General features: G+C 35.6%; 1 protein-coding gene across 1 annotated transcript in view; it reads left to right on the top strand.

Annotated features, from left to right (window-relative positions):
* Positions 1 to 19,848, top strand: part of LOC140769629 (glycine--tRNA ligase, chloroplastic/mitochondrial 2) — a 76,982-nt gene that overhangs the window by 41,269 nt on the left and 15,865 nt on the right. Inside the window, exons 19-23 of the mRNA XM_073110411.1 lie at positions 833 to 915; positions 2,681 to 2,729; positions 7,923 to 7,985; positions 8,320 to 8,409; positions 8,505 to 8,591. Of these exons, the coding sequence (XP_072966512.1) occupies positions 833 to 915; positions 2,681 to 2,729; positions 7,923 to 7,985; positions 8,320 to 8,409; positions 8,505 to 8,591 (372 nt within the window). The remainder of the gene's footprint in view (positions 1 to 832; positions 916 to 2,680; positions 2,730 to 7,922; positions 7,986 to 8,319; positions 8,410 to 8,504; positions 8,592 to 19,848) is intronic.

Here is a 19,848-nt window from a genome sequence, read left to right as displayed (position 1 = left end):
AATATCTTTTAATATGAGAAATGATACTCCAGAAGTCAATTTGCTGAATCTTTGGGCCCCTAGCTTGTTCCATGATTGATTAATTTATTACTTGATAACCTGTCTTTTAAATGGACTCCGGAGAAGGTTTCTTTATATAATTTTGATACATATAAGAAAAATTCAGAATATTGACAGAGCTGGATAACTGGCCAAGAAATCTGCTTGCTTTAAAAGTAGATGAACTTCATGATGTCTTTTTGGTAGGCATACTTTTGCAAAAATAATATCAAGACAAATATGGTGCATTTGGGAAAGTTTTTTTTTTTTCTTCCCAGCAGGAAGAATAAATTGCATAATTTATTGACACACAATAAGTGATGTTATATTTGCCTTGAAGTTGGAAAAGTAGAAAAGTTCTCCTTAATCTTGTGAATAATATGGCGAAAATGGACTGGTCTCTCGTTACTGTTTTGCTCAAACACCTTTATCTAACACTTTAATGGATCATGTACTCTGCAAGTATTTAGATGTGTTTAGCTAGTTTGGAGGTTCACATGACTCTATATACATGCATATGCAGCCCATAATATATAGAAATATCAATAAATGTTACACAAAGTACAAACAAGTGAAGTTTTATTCTCCTCTATCTTGAGCTTTGGTAGAGATCCATGCATAGTCCTAATAGTTATTAAATCTTAGAAAGAACCAAGGATTACACAGAAGCTGATGACTTTCCTATTCTTTATATGCCTAATCAGGTTTCATAACAATGTTAAGCTAATTATGCTGTTTAGTTTTCTGTTTCACTCATTTGTTGTGTTTATTGATTGTGTTTGACTGTTTGTAGGTTGTCTTCAGTCGGCCAGTTCGCTGGATATTAGCAATGCATGGTGATTTAGTTGTACCATTTACTTTTGCCGAAGTTTCTAGGTGATCCTTTTAGTCCTTGGACTTAATGTGGGAAATGTATCATTTATACTTGACCTTTCAATCACAGTATGTTTTCAGAATTTCATCTGTCAGTAATCCTTTTTTTGCTGTATTTATTGTTCCTTACTAATTTAAGTATTATTTCACATCACTTGGTGTGACAGTAGAATTTCTCATTGCATTCAAGAGGTCATGGTTCCGTACATACTTATTCTGAGACAACCTCCTTAGTAACAAACAATAAGGCTGCGTAGATCTTGCCTCAGACACCATGACATCCAATGATCTTTTGGATACAAATAGTAAGGTAGGATATCAGTGTCATGAATTTTGAGGAAATCTTTGTAGTGTACGGTACAGGTCGTGGCAATCATGAGAAAAGCTCTTTGAATTGACCAAATCCTAGGCTTTTGGTATATCATGAGAAAAGCTTCTGGTATATCATGAGAAAAGCTCTTGGATTGACCAAATCCTAGGCTTTTTCTTGAGTGAGTAATGTATCAATTATGTATCATTGATCTTTGAAAGGATAACTATCAAACTATCAATTCACCATTAGGCAAGATGTTTCTAAATGGAACATAACATGCTTTAAGAAAAGATTGTGGCAAATTAGCAACATTCAGAAGAATATCAATCCCACTAATAGTTGTAACTCATGTCAGCTGTGTGCACTTATAATATGGAGTACTATCCTACCAACAAGTTCTATCCCTTTGATGCAAAACGTGGTGGAGAAAGATAAAATAGGGAAATAAGAAGGGAAGGAATGGGGTTTCACACCTCCACCCTAAGAAATGGTTTCATACCAAAATTCTCTAGAGAACAAATCACATAAACTTTCATTAAATTCTAAAGAAAATATAACAGGTTTATATATAGACATATAATGGAATTAAGCAAAAAACACCCTACATAGGAAATAAATAAAAGACATCCTAAATAAATTAAAATCAGAACCAGATCCCTATAGGAGGGATCATCAACTGTTGGCGCCTCCTGTGCTGGTACACACGCCATCGCATCCTATCAGTGATGTCTGCATCACCCTTTCTGGTTAAGCTCAACCTATTTTCTGTATCTGGGATAATGTGGTTCCATTTGGCACACAATGCGCTGGACCTGTATCGCAATCTAGAGTTATACCTAATCAGATGTACATTTTGATAGTAGCAGTAGCAGAAATAATGTTTTTGTCCACTTTTTTCTTCCCAAATGTGCATAGATACAGTTATAGATACTAAATGATAAACTTCATGAACATATAACAAATATACATTTTTATACATATGAAGTAAATATGGTAGTACTATGACAGTAATTAGGAGTTCAAATAAAGGAATGAAAAGTATGTCTATGTTTTATGCTATCAAAATTTTATTTTCTAATATTTCAGAGATATAAATATTTTGCAAAGTGTTTCAATAGTTTCACCATATGCATACCTCGGTAAGACTATACCAATTGCGAATGGGATTATGGGATATGTATTCAAGCCAGATAATGAAGTCTAATTCCGTACCCAGCCATAGGACACCATTGTTAGATTGGACGGATAAAATGCAACCAAATTGCAACCTTATGTTAGGTACCTTCATGCTAGCTTATTCGAAAGAGACATGAGGTGATAAGGCAACTCCTGGTGTCCAGCTTCAAATTATTCATAAAGTAAAGAATGAACAGAATTTATTCATCCTTTTTAGTCAAGATATCTTTAAGAAGTATTTTGTAGGAATCATGCTAATAATTTTTATTATGTTGATAGTGGAAGGCGATCTTGTGGGCTTCGAAACTCATCTTCAGCTGTTCTTGAGGTAGCTATGCAAATTCTTTTGTTTCACTTCTTTTGCATATCAATTTCATTTTTATTTAGTATTACATTTCGTAGTTTTGAGGTGTCACTTAGTGTAATGATAAGGCTCATCCGTTGCATTGAAGATGTTATAGGGGCAAGTCTTAGAACAACCGTTTTGGAATTAGGGTAAGGCTACATTACATCCTTCTATGCAGACAACAGATAGGAGGGATTTCAAAACTGGCTCTTCAGAAATGAACACATAATTGGTTGCCTTATGTTCTGGATACCCTTTAGTTTGTTTCACATTAATCTTTCTCGTTGTAAATTAGGTTCATTCAATGCATGAGAAACCTAGGGGCCTAGATAAGGGAGAATGATGACAATTTCTTCATTAGATATCTATTTCGTCTTTCAAGACATAGATAGGAGAGTGCCAAATCAATAAGCTTTACTAACTTTACTCCTATAAAGCACGGATACGGATATGGGGATACGGCAAATTTTCAAAAACTAGGATACGATACGTCTAGGATATAGCAATTAAAAAATTATATAAAAATATTATATTCTAATAACAACCTATACATGTGTATGTACAAAAAGAAATTTATATTCTAATGATAACATATACATAATATTGCATTCAATATTTTAATACATCTATTATCTACATAAGCATTTAATAGCAAAAATGAGAGTAATACATATCAAAGACAATTAAACAAAGAATATATCAATATTCAACAAATAATGCACCAAAATGAGAATAGTAGATATTATTGCATTCCATATCATAGCACTAAAGTTTATAAAGTATCCACCAACATGAGAGTAATCATAAGTCAGTAGTGTAATTGGTAATGACATTAATTATTCATTTTCACCTAAGTCATTCTCCTTATTGCCTTCGTCAGTGAATACAATAGCCTCCAAATCAGGTTCATCAAGCGAGAGGTTAGCAACTTCAAGAATACCCGCTCCATCGAATGAATCAAATAAATCTCCAACATCCCACATTTTGGTCTCCCTTTCCATATACTCAGTCGATCTTCTAAAGAGAAGACGAAGATTGTTATGGACAAAAACTAGATTCTCTACTCGTTGTGGAGTGATCTTGTTTCTTTTCATTGAGTGAATAAATGAATATGTGTTTCAATTCCTCTCACAACATGATGATGAATACGGTTGCCCGAGTAATTTAAGTGCTAAATTTTGAAGGTTAGGTGTAAAAGCACTATGAATGACCCACTTCTTTGGATCAAGAATATCTCTATCTTCAATAGAGTCATGGTTATCAAAACCCTCTATTGCAATTGAGAAATTGGCATACTCATTATTTATAACTCTCCTCTCTTCTCCGTTTGGAAAGAACCTCTTCAAACACTTGTTTCTCATATGAAAAATTTCTAGATCTTTGTGTGGAGGAGTGCGGTTTGGATCCTCACTAATCCAAGTATTGGTGTAATATCTAGTAAGAAGAGCACAAAAATTAAATTAACAAAACTATAAACCAAAAGGAACAACTAACTATGTAACAAATTTCTAAGCATCGACTTTATCTTAAATTCAATGAGTGTGCTAAACAATGAAGAGGAGTATTGCTTCTATCCCATCTATTAACAAGAATTTTATGCACAACTGAGTAGAAAGATAACTCTTCATCTTATTTTTTTGCTGTCTATATATAGCTGTTTTTACTCTTTCAATCATATCATCCCATATTTCATAAATCAAATGGAGGTAAGGTTTGTCAGTATCAGCAAATCTCAGTATTGAATAAATAGGTTTAGTAAAAGATAATATATATTCAATTTTGTCCCACCATATATCATTAAGAACATTGTCTTTCACAAATTGTGCCTTTCCTACATCATCCTTCTCAAAAAGAATTCCATTTATCACTAATAACCATCGTTTGTAGCTCACGTTTGATAGTTTTGAATCTCCTCAGCATCACAATAGTTGAGGCAAAATGTGTATTTGCAACAGCAAGCAACTTCAAATTTACAAATTCATTGAAAATGGCAAGTCGTATAGAGTGTTGCAAGATAAAATTTTTTATGCACATCACATCCCCTGCCATAATGGATATTCAACTGCATTCATAAAAAACAAGCTCATTTCCTTCAATGTTTTTTTATGCACAGATTTTCTTTAATGCAAGGTTGAGGGTATGGACAACACGTAGAGTCCAAAAAATATTTGAATACTGAGCCTCTATAAGCATCTGAGCTGACTTACAAATAGAGGCATTATCAGTAATGATTTGCGCCACATTTTGTGCTCCAACCTCTTCAATTACTTTACTGATCAAGCTAGATATAAAGAATTTATCTTTGTATTTCTCTCACTGTTTATTGCTTTGAAAAATATGGGACCATTCTCATTCACTGCCAAAAAATTGATAAAAGTCTTTTTTGTGCATCTGTTCAGCTATCACACACAATGCTAACTCTTTTTTTCCTCCATGTGCCCTTAATGGGTTCCAATAACCTTTCAATATTTGCTCTTTCTTGTTGCAGAAGTGTGGTTCTCAACATATTATATCCAAGAGGCAAATAACCTATTATTTGACTGTTAGTTATAAAAGTATAAGACTTAACATAATATGGGTTCTTAGCAAGATGAAAAGGTAACCCAGTAGAGTAAAATATTTTAGCAATTTGATTGTGTAATTGATTACGAGAAGCCATATTAAATGACTTCTCAAGAGGCTATTTCTCCAGACTTTCTCTTCTTTGATCCATAGGGTATATTAGAAGAAGAAGTTGCAAGGGGCATACTAGAAGTTCCATGTTGAGTTGACATTGGCAATGGTACTGACTTTGGCATAGAGTTCTTTATTTTTAACTCAGCCTGCTCCATTATCCTTTTCATCTCCACAATATACTGACTATTTACTTTAGGGCATGGTTTGATTCCACATCCATTAATTTTCATCACATAAGCCTTTACTCTATAATAAGATCCTTTGTATATTTGCTGACAATAATTGCACTGAAACCTCATTTTCCCTCCTCCTTCTCCCATCATTTCTAATTTGATTACATATTTTTAAAGCGGAGCACTCTCATCTACCGCCACACTATTAGTACTAGAACTCATACCTTCAGTAGCCATTTATCTGTGATAAAAATAAAACAGAGAAATTCTAAGTTCTTACACTATACTAATCTAACTATTAGTATTAGTTCTAACTGCCATACTAATATTTAAGAAGATGAACTCATGTCATTCAAATTAAATATAACCGGCTAATCTAGGAATCTAATAAAGCAATAAATCTTAATATTCAGAATTGTAATACTTAAGCAACTAGAGAAGGTTTAAAGCAATAAATCTTTGAAAATTCAGACATGCAATACTTAAGTGATCATACAGAATTAATTAAACTGTAAATAAGGCAAAGAAGAAAAGGAAAAAAAATCAGAGAAGAAATTTGCACAATTTCAAAGAAAAAAATTCAGAGAAGGGAGAAAAAAAAACTGAGAAAAGAAAAGGAAAAAAAGAAGAAGAAAAAACTGAGGAAAGTAACTTAAAACAGAATTTAAGAAGGGGAAAGTAGAAGAAATCAAATGGAAACTTCAGAGAAGAAATCGAGGAAAAACTGAGAAGAGCTAGTTCGTCGAGAGAAGAAATGAACAGAACATACCTTCATCAGTTGGTTTGTCGAGAGAGAGGGGAAGGGAGAGCGGTGGCGGCGTTAGTTGGCTTGTCGAGAGAGAGAGGGGGAGAACGGAGAGTGGCGGCGTTGTCAACTGATTCGTCAAGAGAGAAGGGGAGAACACAAAGTGGCGGCATCGTCGTGGTCGAGAGAGAGAGGGAGCACGTTGTTGAGAGAGGAAGGGGAGCGGCATTAGAGAGAGAGAGAGAGAGAGGAAGAGCTAGAGCACGGAAACAGGGGAACGAATTGGGGGTGAGACGAATTGGGGAGGGGGGGGTAAGTTAAATTTCTTAATAGGTTTCTTAATGGGTTTATAAAATTAAATTCGCCCGGTTACCCAATTAAACCCAAAATGTATCCAAAATGTATCTGAAACGTATCCAGCCATATCCACCCTGTATTCGAAAATAAAAATTAATTATTTAAATTTAGGATACTTCGAAAATGTATCGGATACAGATACTCCACCCAAAATGGAGTATCCGTGCTTCCCAGCTTTACTCTCTAAAATAGTAGATGCAAGGAAGGCCAAGTCGGTCGACACGCTCCCTACTAATGAATTATTGACAGGCTGCCACTTGTCATGCTGACGAATTATCGACAATCGGCGCGAGTGTGTGCTGAATCGACATTGCCTTTTGTCGAGTCAGATTCCGTCTAAAATTTAATAACCCATTAAGGGTTAGTTAAAGAGACCTAAGGTCTCTTTATTTTGCAGCTACTTTATTAAAAAATTAGTGGAAGTGAGAAGGTAAAAGAGAGTAGAAGAGAGGAGATTAAGAAATAATTCAAGATTTCTTTTATTAATTAATTAATTTTTTTAATTTTTCACTTTTACACTTTAAAAACTAATTTTAGTGGACAAGAAGTACTACTACTAATCAATGGTATTTGATGCAACATTCTCATATTGTTGTGCTAGTAGGCGAAGTCTTTGATCTTTTCTGTCATTCTACATTCAACTAGGTCCTGATTTTAATTATTAAATTATTGTCAATTAATGAATGTATTCATTCATATATGTGTTGAACCATGTTTCTACTTAACATTCATTTATATACAAGGAACATTGACGTACTAAATGTTGTTGGATGGAATTCATAAGTCTCATTAACTCAATAAAAGCAATATGGATTTCTTTTATATGTGATGAAGCAGATGTTCAAGCCTTTCATTGACAATATTATGATTGTAAGACCTCCTTGTATCAAAGAAAAAGACATCCTGCTTGAAGATTGAGAACAAAGGAAATATATGATTATATGGTTCTGATGTTTTGTTGTCTTGACGTTGGATATATTGTAGTTAACTTGGATGTTTTGTTGTGATTTTATGGTGAATGGGAGGCATCAGGAGAAGCACTCCCTTAGCTTTTGTTCTGGGTTGTGGTTGTTGTCATGGACTCCTTTTGTATGCTTGAGTCCAGGATCTTGGCAATTCTGACGCATGGTGTAGGATGTTTTAAATATGTTTCAATGAAACAGGGCCTTTTTAGTTCTCGTCAAAATATGACCTCCTTGAATGAATAGCTATTACATTTCTCAGGTGGAATGTGCAGAATCTTATCTTGATACTGTGAAAAAGGCTGGGATCTTGATTGACATGCAGGTATGAGGAAAAGTACTCTGTTTTCTCATTTCTACAATTTGTATTATGTACATAATCTTTTTTTTTTTTTAAATTTTTCATTTATCTTAGATGATTTTATCTGTTTGTATAATTCCTCTTCTAGATATTGTTCTAGTGTTTCTACCAGAGTTTGCATGAAATGTGTGATAGTACTCTGTATTTGTTTCTGAGATTTATTCATTATAGGCACAGATGTTGAGAAGAAATTTTTTCTTAAAAGTTTCTGCAGTTAATGGAAAACAAGAATCTTGTATTATTCTACAGTTTTGAGTTTAAAAAAATGCAGTACTTCTCATTAGCATCTTAATTACAGGAGCGCAAAGATAAAATATTACATGACTCCAATATATTGGCTGAAAGTGTCAGGGGTCGTCTTACTGTGCAGGATGGCTTAATGCAGGAGGTAAATGTTCTTGTTTCCTTTTCTTTTCCACCTTTGTTGCAGTAAAGTTTATCCTCGGATGGGCATCGTAAGATACCTGAAATTATTGTTTGTAGGTTCTAAATCTTGTAGAGGCACCTACTCCGATAGTTGGACAATTTGATGATTCCTTCTTAGATCTTCCAAAAGATATATTAACGACGGTATGTTATTATAATTTGATTTGTTTTGCAATATTTGCACCCATCTAAGCCTTTCAACTTTTGCTTATACAATTGAAAGAAACTTGCAATTTGGGAAAGGCTTAGATTACTTGGTTATTGTTTAAGTTGTTAATCCCAACATTCATTATCATGTACCATTGTTGTGATAAATGTTTTTAGTCCACCTATGAGATTGATGAGGGAATATAATATTATAAATTGATGTGGTAAAAGAAAATTGGAAGAAAATTAATGTGGTAACCTGATTAGATGACATGTCATGTGAAGTCAAGATCAAGATCAAAGTCAAGTAGAAGTCAAAGAGATTTGAGGGAGCTCTAGAGACATGTGATATGGATCCAAGAAGTCATGAATATTAAGTGTCATGTGCTTAAGTATATCATGAATTATGGTAGTCCAAAGTCCAAACTCCGAAGGTAATTGGTAGTCCAACATCATATCTCCATGTAGTTGGTAGTAAGACAAAATAGAGAAGAGAATTGGTATTGTGTTTGTTCTTTAGTTTGGAGTCTCCAAGGTAGCTGATATGGTCTGGACTGAATTCAAGTCCTGAGTCTGAACTAGCCCAAGATAGCAGGCCAACTGAGTAGGATGGAGTTGAACCCTTTATTTTCTGCATTTCAGATTTGGTTAGTTGCTTATTACATGAGTCAGTTTATGTAAGGTTCAATCTAAAATTGTCTCATTTAATTGTGATGAGTCCTAGCTGAGCCGGTTTAAATCAAATTAGCCTCTAATATAAAAATATAAACAGCAACTCGAGTTGGTGTCATGTTTTTGCTTATTGAACTTATCTTCTACCTCTTGCATATCATCTCTGATCTCTCCCTCCTCATCCTCTAACCCAAGCTATCTCTACCCTTATACGGCTTCTATTCCTTCCCTTAACACTACCAACCAACCACTCGCAATCACCGCCAGCACCACATCATCCTTGCTGAGACCAACGTTTCACTCAACTCCACATCCACCCTTACGGCCAACTATCACTCTAGTCATGACACCTCATCGTTGACCCCAGCCACTACATTCATCTCCCTACCCTAGCCGCAGCTACTATCAGTCCTAGTCAGTTGACTGATCGTGTCCAACCCTAAGCACCTTCGTCCTTGAGCAATCACCCCCCAATACCCTAGCTAGGGTTGCCACCTTCCATCTCAGCCAACCCCCTGCTCTGGACGCACCCCCACTACTCTAGGACATGCCTAGGCCCAGTTCGCCATAGTGCACCCATAGACAATCCTAGGGCTTCTTTGTGTCCAGGCCTGATCCAGGTGTGCATCAAAACCCGAGCTCACCTCACAGTAAGACTCTAACCCAACTCTACACCAAATCTCAATATCAAACTCCTTCCCATTGTCTTATACTAGCCTAAAGCCGTAGTCTATCCCGCCAAACCTATGCCAAATGCCAACTTTAGCGCTTTCTCACTTTTGACCTAGCTCCACACCTAATTCTCAAGCCCTCGCTATATGTAATTCTTACTAAGGTCCACACCTATCTAACAAATTCAATTCTAAGATCAGACTCATTTTCTATTGCCCATGACACCTTAAAGCCCTAGCCATTTAAACTAGCGCACCCAGGCAAAGCCCACTTTCCTTTTCGGTTTCAATCGACCTCTGGTCCTATTGAAATATCTCTGTGGCTACGAAACCAACAATGAGCAATGAGCTGAGAGTGACATCCTCATTAGTCTCACCATCATAGTAGCCTGAGGTTGATATGATAGTCCAACCAACTAGGGGATATGGCGGCAACGCTTGCCATGAAATAGAAGACCATTCTCAGCATCCAAGATAGCCTTGCGAAACTGACTTGCAGGATGGCAGAACGCCGCAAGGAGGCGCACCCAACCAGCTGTCAACTATAGAGAAAGGCATGTAGCCAGGGCTAGTTGACCATTGGCACAGTTGCTACTACCCTGGTTTGTGTAACAGTGCTTCCCACCTCCACCACCGTTGGAATTTGAAGAGGATCTAAATCATGACCTAATTCCATGTCCAAGAAGCCCTATACTGTCCACGCCCATACCGAGAAGAACTTGAGTAGTTGCAAAGCGACATCGGGCCCCGGAGATTCCTCACTTCATGGAGAATGATCTGTCGGTGGATTTATAGGATTTGGCACCACGACAACAACTAAGGGCAACAAAGGATCTTTATCACAATTGTGGAGAAGACCCTCAAGAAGAAGATCATGAGATGGTGATTTAAGAAAGGACAGTCCAATTGAACTTTTCCAAGTTTAGAGGAGGAGATCCACTCAATTGGATTTATCATATTGAACAATTTTTTACATATCAAAGGACACTGGAGACCCACAAATTATTATTGGCCTCCTTCCACCTAGAAGAGTTGGCCATCTATTGGGATGACATCGTCAATGTCTTGTGTGCGGCTCGGTTTGTCAGATTGCGAGGACTTTTAGGAAGTCCTCACCAAGCTAATTTAGATTATGTTGGCTTGAGCATACTTGGAGGTGTTCGAGTCATGGTTCGTTGGATCAGCCAGGATCGGCTAGGATCAGCTAGGATCGGCCGGTTTTAGTTAAACCGGGTCAAGTTCGGGGACATCAATAAGGACATCAATTATTGATGTTCCCAAGCCAAGCCAAACCACTTTTTTAGTTTTTTTACTTTACCTTTTTATTCTCACTCTCTCTCTCTTTCCCTCCTTTCTTATTTTCTTCAAACTCTCTCTTTCTAATGGAGAGATCTAGTTTCGATGAAAATGTTACGATTAAGCTAGTTATGACTTTTGTTTATTTTTATTTTAGAAATAACTTTTGCTTTGGAAGAATAAGATTTCTGGCAATCGTGTTTGAACGCTAGGTAGTCGCGTTCGAACGCCATTATCGAATTCCTGCATACGTTCGCAAAAACTGAGAACGTGTTTAGTACTTTCGAGGGCGTTCGACCACGTTCGAACGCCTGCATATGTTCGTAATGACAGAGAACGCGAAATCCGCATTCGAACACGTTCAACTACGTTCGAATGCAATCGACGAACTAAATTATCCTAGGATTATCTTTTAATTATTTTGTTTGATAGGTTAACCTCTAAATATGTGGAAGGCAACTTAATTGAGGATTATTGATGAAATATTGGAGTTATCCTTCCCAACTCTTTCTTTTTTCTCCAATAGCATCCAATCTTGGATGTCGTCTTCTTCCTCCCTCAATCTGATCGTTCCCTGCCCCCTTGCCTCTCAAGGATTGATCCACTCTTTCCCCCTTCGTCTAGCTTAATGCTCTACCCTACCATCATAATCACCATCTTCCACAAAATTTAACCATTATTTTCCTATTTCATTACTCATGTTCTTCACGTCACTATCTGACCCACGGTCAGCATTTTTCCCATAACATTTGATCTACAAGTTCGATCGACGTGATCTCAATTGCATTGGATTTCCTACTTTAAGTGGAACAATTTGTCCAAGTTACAAATCTATTGGACAGTTAGATCTCCTGTAGATCTCCTCAAAAGTTCCGCCCTAAGAAGAATTTGGGCTGATCTTCCAATTGTTGCAACTTGATTATTCCTAAACCTATCAAAAATCTCCGGCAAACTTTAGCGATGCAGATCTAGCTCCAACAAACTCTGACAAACTCCGGTATATAACTTTATAATTTTATTAAATTTTTTTCTCTCAATTTTTTTAATTTTTTTTACTCTCTTTTCTTCTATCATTCTTCTCCTTCGCTGCATTATAATTTTTTCATTTTTTCTTTTGGTTTTCTTTCTCTCTCTAATCTCTTCGTCTTTTCGGTGAGAGGAATTTTTTTTTTCTTTTGATGTTCTCTCTAATCTCTTCTTTTTCTTCTCTTTATTGATTCTTTTTCACATAATAACTCTCTAAAATTCAAATTATTTTTTGCTGAATTTACTGAAATTGTAACTAAATATTTGGCGAATTATTTAATTTGCTAAATTATTTAATTTGCTGAAATTAAAATTAAAAATCTGCGGAATTATTTAATTTGCGGAAATTGAGATTAAATATTTGTTGAAATTGAAATTAAAATATCTGTTGAATTATTTAATTTTCTGAAATTGAGATTAAATATTTGTTGAAATTGAAATTAAATATCTGTTGAATTATTTAATTTTCTGAAATGGAGATTAAAGATTTGTTGAAATTGAAATTAAATATCCGTTGAATTATTTAATTTTCTGAAATTGAGATTAAATATTTGCTGAATTATTTAATTTGTTGAAATTGAGATTAAATATTTGCTTTTGCTGAAATTGAGATTAAATATTTACTGATAATTTGCTGAAATTGAGAGTAAATATTTGCTGAATTATATTTTTAATTTGATCTCTATTTAGGTGTCTATATTAAAATTAAAATGGCTTTAAATAAAAAGTCAAGATACAGATATTGATTGGCAACATTGGCGTTATTTTTAGCCATAAGACAAAGCGTGTCAAATGCAACTGGTGTAAAAAGGATGAGTGGCGGTGTTAGTTGTCTGAAAAAAATATTTGGCTGGAAGACAAGGAAATGTAGCAACTTGCACTCAACTTAGCTTGAAAATTAAATGAGAAGTGTTGGCTCATCTAATAGGCAAAGGGAAGAGGATAAACAAGCTGCACAAAGAAGAGAATCAATAATTCGTCAAGAATTGATGCATGACCATGAAAATATTGATAATAATAGTAGTGGGCAGAGTGGGGAGGATGATGAGGAGAGACCAATGAGGAGGATAATGGAAGAAAACAGAAATATACAAAGAGAGGAGGAGATGAGAAGAAACAGTGGTAAACTTGATAGTAGCTTTTAAAGACTTTGCGATTGAGAAGTGAGTTATTATTCAATTAAATAATTTTATTATTATTTGTTTCAAGTTTTAATATATTCAATTTCTTATAAAATGTATTCGATAATATATTTAGATAGAGAAATATAGATTGAGAGCTAGCTAATTTAGTACTACTAAAGTTGCTGTAACTATATCTCATAACAGTCTAGCTCAATGGTAGTCCATTTATGGATAGAAGGAGGCACTAAATTTGACAGCAATAGTAAAGATCTTAAGTTAAACTGTTCTTTATCACTGTGTGAAAGAAATTTTGCTACATTTTTCTTAATCCACATCAAAACACGTAACCGATTGATAATAGAAAGATTAGAGAAATTAGTGTTTTGTCATTATAATATGAGATTGAGTGAGAGAAATTTAAAAAGAAAGAAAATGATCAGTTGATTAATTTAAATCATATTTTTAATGAAGAAGACCCTCTGGCTCCATGAATCAGAGAAGTGAAAGATAGATTATTAGATGATAACCGATGGTTAGATGAGACATTGGACGAGACCACAACTAAAGCAGAGGCTAGTAAAAGTCGTTCGGTAGTGAGAGATAGTATAGCTACTAGGGCCAGCGATAATCCTGATGATCCTGATGATACACCTGGTGGTGAGATCGTCCCATCTACATTTGCTGAGGAAAGTAAGAAGGCATAGGGATTGAAGACAGAGAAACTAAAGATGTATATACATATCAGCGATGTCGTTATCATAATGTTGCTTCTTATGACTATTGTTCATCAAGTATTCATTATTTCGAACCATCACATAATTCAAATGCTGATTATTATCCTCCTTAGTATTTTTAGACATAAGATTCACATATTGATTGTTATTCACCTCAGAGATAATAAGATCCATTTAATATTAATGATATAAAGCAATTACTCTTTGGAGTACTAAGCCCTAAACACTATTATTTACAAATTTATGGTGATTATGATGAAGATGACCATAGAGATTTATGAGAGCTAACTTGGTATTCATCGAAGTTTTAACTCTTGAGTAAGTTGGTACTTTTGTTTAATTTTTAAGTCTCATATGTGAATAATTATTATTTTCTTTTTTTTGTCATATTTTCTAAATTTTTTAAAATTTTCCTGCATTTTTATATAATATTTAGAATATTTTCTAATTAAAAAAGATCTTATTCAATCTGGGTAACCAATCTGGCTAATTTGGCCAATATGTATCATTTTCTCGAAAGGCCAATTCAGATCCCGATTTTTCGAACCTTGTTTTGCACATAAAAATATAATAATTAAATTGTACACAAAAATATAATGTTTTATTTGCATACAAAGAAATACGTGATCTAATACCAAAAAGCACGAAATACAAGACGAATAAATATGTGAGTAAATCCATTTACCTGAGTTTGGGTTAAACTACTGAAATCTCTTGTTCTCGTGCTAACAATCACCATAATAAATAAATATGTCAATTTGAAGTTTTGATGAAAAAGCAATTATATCCATAAATGTCTAGGCCGATTCGCACTTACCATGGGTGATGAACCACCTTCGAGGCCCTCTATAGCCGCATGGAGAAGTCGAGGAAGAAGAACAACTTTTCCTAGGATTTTTATGATTGGTATCATTTGGAATAGATGATAAGAACTTAATAGTATTATGATAAGTGAAGATCTGTTATCAGTTGATCTGACTAGGGTTGGACCTCATTGTCTCGAGCTGAATAATTTTTGCTTTTGAAGAATAAGGAATTTTGGCCATGACATTCAAATGCCAAAAGACCTATTTGAACGCGGCATTCGAAAATTTTGAGAGCCTATTTTGGCCATTCGAATGCCGCGTTCGAATGCCTCACGGCAACAATGGATTGTATTAGGGTTATTTCTTGTTTGTTTTCGTTGTTCGGTTAGTATCTAAATATGTAGAAGAAGCCTCATTGAAGCTATTGAAGATTATTGATGTTTTCCTTCCTATCTCTCTTCTTTCTCTCTTTTTCTTCTACAATTATCTCCTTCCTATGGCAGCTATTATTAGACATCGTTTCTTTCCTCCTTCAATGTGATCGTGCCCCCTTGCCTACCAAAGATCGGTCTAACCACTTCCCCTTCGTCTAGTTGTAAGCTTTATCCCTACTATCATTGCCATCACCACCTTTCTAAACCCTAACCCTCACCATTGTTTGATACGATCTTCCCTTAGGCTAAGGTTCGATCTCTTTCAATTCTCTGATCTGAACTAGATCAGGCACAGAACTTTGTAATAAGATTCCGAAAGATGCCGTCGTCGGATGGACGTGAAATTTGGATATGTTGTAGCCCCCCAAAAAAGCTTTCCAACAAATTAAGTTTTAGGCGAATTGGATGTGGGGATCTCGAGATATCGTTCGATTAATGGACAAACATTAGGGTGGTCTGATCAGTATCCGTGGATGGAGGCACGAGATCCTAGATGATGGTGGTTAGAGGTGGACCGGCGTTAATGGGGTGGCACCGATGAAAGTGGTAGTGAAAAAGTTATGGTTGATGGAAGGGTTAGGGCAAGTGTTCGATAGATTGGAAAGAGGGAGGAGAGGGCCGTCCCTAAGGGACTAGGGTGATTGGCCGATCGAAGGAGGTTAGAAGCGGCATCGCCGGGGATTGAGAGAACAAAAGCGAAGAAGACGAAGGAGGCAAAACAAAACTCAATTCTTCAATAATGACTCTCTGGTTGCCATCCATATCCCTTTAGAGGCTAACCAAATAATTCAAAATTAACCCTAAACAATACAATTTCGCTGACCGCGTTTGAACGCGCCCGATCGTATTTAAACGCACCGAGTTCGCTCATCTCTGGATTTGCGAACGCAATGCAGGCGTTCACAGTGAGTTCGAACGCGACGTTCGAACGCACAATGCACACTCTCACAACTACGTTCATAACTGCGTTCACAACCGCGTTCGAACGCACTCCACTTACTCGAACGCGACTTACAGAAAATTTATTTTCTTAGAAATTTAACATTAAAATAAGAAACAAAGACACTCCTAAAGTGTATCGGTGCTCGAGACGACATCAGTGAAGTCCAAATCGTATCATTATCCCATCTTCCACCTTCCACATCCATCCTACCACCTATTGACTCTCGGTCAGTATTTCTACCACAACTTCTGATCTATATCTCTAATTGTCGTGATTCTAGTTGTATTGGATTCCTGACTTCCAGAACAACTTATCAGAATCTTAGATCTTTTGGACGGTTGGATAGCTCGGCATTATCTTTCAAAGTTCTGGTTCCATATCTGTCCATAATTGATCCTTGTTGCAATCACAACCATTATGAGGTGATCGTATTATCAGTTGAAAACTTAAAACAGCCAAATAGATAGAACTTATAAATTATTACTTTGGATTTGTTATCGTTTAAGATAGAATTTGGTAATCTATAATATAAAACAACCATCATCTTCTCTGCTCCACAGTCCACACCCTTTGTTTCGAAACGAAAATGATGGCAACAGTGGTTGAATGATTCGAGATTGAGGGTACCAGTGAATTCAGGCTTCCAAAATAGGTTATTCTTTTCTCTTCTCTTCTTTTCTATTCCATGGCCGTGCTGCATGTCCTACCATTTGGCATGACATCCTTGTTTATATCAATCACTATTGTTGTGAAAGGATGGATGCAAGAATTAAAGAACTGTCTCAAGAATATGTGAAACTCAGACAGAATGTTGCAAAGCTTACTGCTAATGACCAAGAGTCCATGCAGCAAAATTAAAATTAGTGTTGGGCATGTTTTAAAAGAAATTGTGAATTAAGGGGGGATGTAAGAAAAATTCGTCATCATTATTATAGAGTCAAGTATAAGTCACAAGAGTCTTGAAGGAGCTCAAGAGACAGGTGATAAGAATGTAAGAATTATGAGTACTGACTTTCTTAGGCTTAAACTCATGAATTGTGGTAGCCCAACGTTCATTAGTTGTCATATGATGGGACACAAAGGTCCCTATCTGAAGGCATTAAGCATATCACCATGTACTTGGTAGCAAAACTAAATAGTGAAGTAAGAAAATTAGTATTGTTGTTTGTGCTTTGTTTTGTTGTCTGTCATGACCATTACTTGAGATACACAAAGCCTTTGCAATTAATTCCCAAAATCCAAAATATTGAAGAACTAAATATATATTCCAATAACTTCAAGTCAAATAATAGTAAAAGTTCCCAAGGGTAAGAAAGAAGTTCAATATTAGGCAACCAATGTCTTTCAAAATAACACAAACAACTAATGCGACCAAAGGGAAAAAAAACCGAAGTCCTAAGTGGAGCTGAAAGGGTTCCGATGCACCATCTTTATTTGCCACATCGATCATCATTTGAAAATGTTAAAGGGAGTTGATCAGCTAACAACTTTAGTTTAGTGAGGACCTACTCGATATAAATATATAGCAAATGAAAACATAATTGTAAAGCATGATTTTAAAAATCTAAAGTTCAATTTATTCACGAATAATATTTGACATAAAACCAAACATGCTCCTGATGTGAATAAGAAAGCATGAGTAATATTAGTGTTAGTAAAAAACAATTTCATTATGCGGAACCTCACAATCTCTACTAAATGCCATGTTTCTCTTTGTGGGTTTGTGTCCATGGATCCACATCAACCAGCGTTACCTAACTCTTGAAATAGCAATTGAGTCTTTTAATTATTACCGAACTAACCTACAACTATTCTCTAACTTTGCCAGAGTTACCTAAACAGGCTACTATAGTAATTTAGAATAGGTTTGTTTCTTGGACTTTTAGGTAAATTTGAGTCATTGCAGTTTTTTGATATAACATAGGGACTGTTTTCAAAATCATACATATTCCATAACTAGATAAACATGTTCTATATATTTAAACTTTTGCATGAAGAATATCATTACACGGATAATATGGTAATTTATGATAAATAATATACACATTTTTGCAAAATATGAGGCAAAGTAAAATTGAGTGAACTGACTTACCTGTGGTCCATGTGGAATAACTTGAATAAAAAATCCAGATGCGTGGAAAAATGGTCACCTTTATTCATAGACAAATTTATTTTAATTTAACATTTCCTAAATTAAAACTAATTTAATTTGGGCTGATTTGAAGCCCAAAAACTTGGGCTGACCCACTCACTAAGCTACCACGGGTTGGGCCAAGGCCTACAGCCAACTAAACTGGGTTGGGTACATCTAGCCCGCATTGCACCCAAATGCAGCTTGGTTTTGGGCTAAGCTCAACACAAGTTGGGACCAAAAGTCCCAACCGCACAACAACTTCCTTAGAAGACCCATGGTGAGGGAAGGAGGTTGTCGACAATCTCCACTGTTGGCTAACCCTATCAACAACACCAAATTGCTTTTCACAACCATGGTGACCCACATGAGGTGGAAGGTCAATCGAGGCGACTGATAATTAGAAGCACACCATCTATCCCGACGACCATAGTAGTGAATGATATCTCCTACTAGGCCTTGAGGGCACCTATAATAGGTAAGAATAGACTCCACATAAGGAAGGAAACTTGTTTGGAAGGTCGGACGCGACTGCAATGGACGACGATAGCTTAATGTGATTATAAAGCTCGTTAGTGGGAGGCTATCACGACCCGAAATTGGAATCAGGACCAGCCATGTACCTTAATACTCTTGAGATATGTGAAGCCTTATTAATACTTTTAAAGTACACAATGACAAGAATCAATAAAAGAAAAGAATTTGATTTATATAATTTAACCAAATTGTTATGGAAATAACCAATGTTATCACTAACATGTCTCTAAGCAAATTAAATTAGCAAATAGTCTAAAACATAAAAACCAAAAGAACGAAAAGATAAAAGGGTAGATCCTAAGTGGAGGTGGGGTTTCGATGCATCTCGCTTAGTTGCCATGCTGACCATTATTTGAAATATTAGAAACGAAAAATCTATGAGGCAACAACTATAGTTTAGTAAATGAAATCCACTCAAAAGCCAAATAAATCTAAATTTTTATAACGTTAAATAAAATTCAAATTCAGCGATATAAAATGACAATTTTACTAAGCATGTTCTTAAAGTAACAATAATAACGACAATAATCACCACCTTTAAATGATGAGAAAATAACATAAATTTTAATTTAATCCCTAAGAAAATTTCTGAATTTTAAAACTAAATAAATGGCTAAAATGAGTTGATTTAAACCCATCAAATTGGACTATGGCTGGCCTGCCGTAGCCCACCAAATTTCAATTAATTGGGCTGGGCTAAGGCCTTACCAATAAATCGGCAATGGACTGTGCTGCCCGCGGCCCTCTATTTGTTATTTTAGTTCGGGTCTTGGATTTGAAATCCAACCCAAACCAGCAACTTTGAAAAAAGAAAGAGAAAGGTTGGCTCGGTTTAACCCGAGTCTCACCCAACCTTTCTTCCTTGAGGAGGTTGACACAA

The sequence above is a fragment of the Typha angustifolia genome, chromosome 11 (assembly GCF_048772165.1).
Source record: "Typha angustifolia cultivar Huaian chromosome 11, ASM4877216v1, whole genome shotgun sequence".
Lineage (NCBI taxonomy): Eukaryota > Viridiplantae > Streptophyta > Magnoliopsida > Poales > Typhaceae > Typha > Typha angustifolia.
The sequence above is the reverse complement of the archived record's forward strand: the minus strand, read 5'-3'. Positions and strand labels throughout refer to the sequence as shown.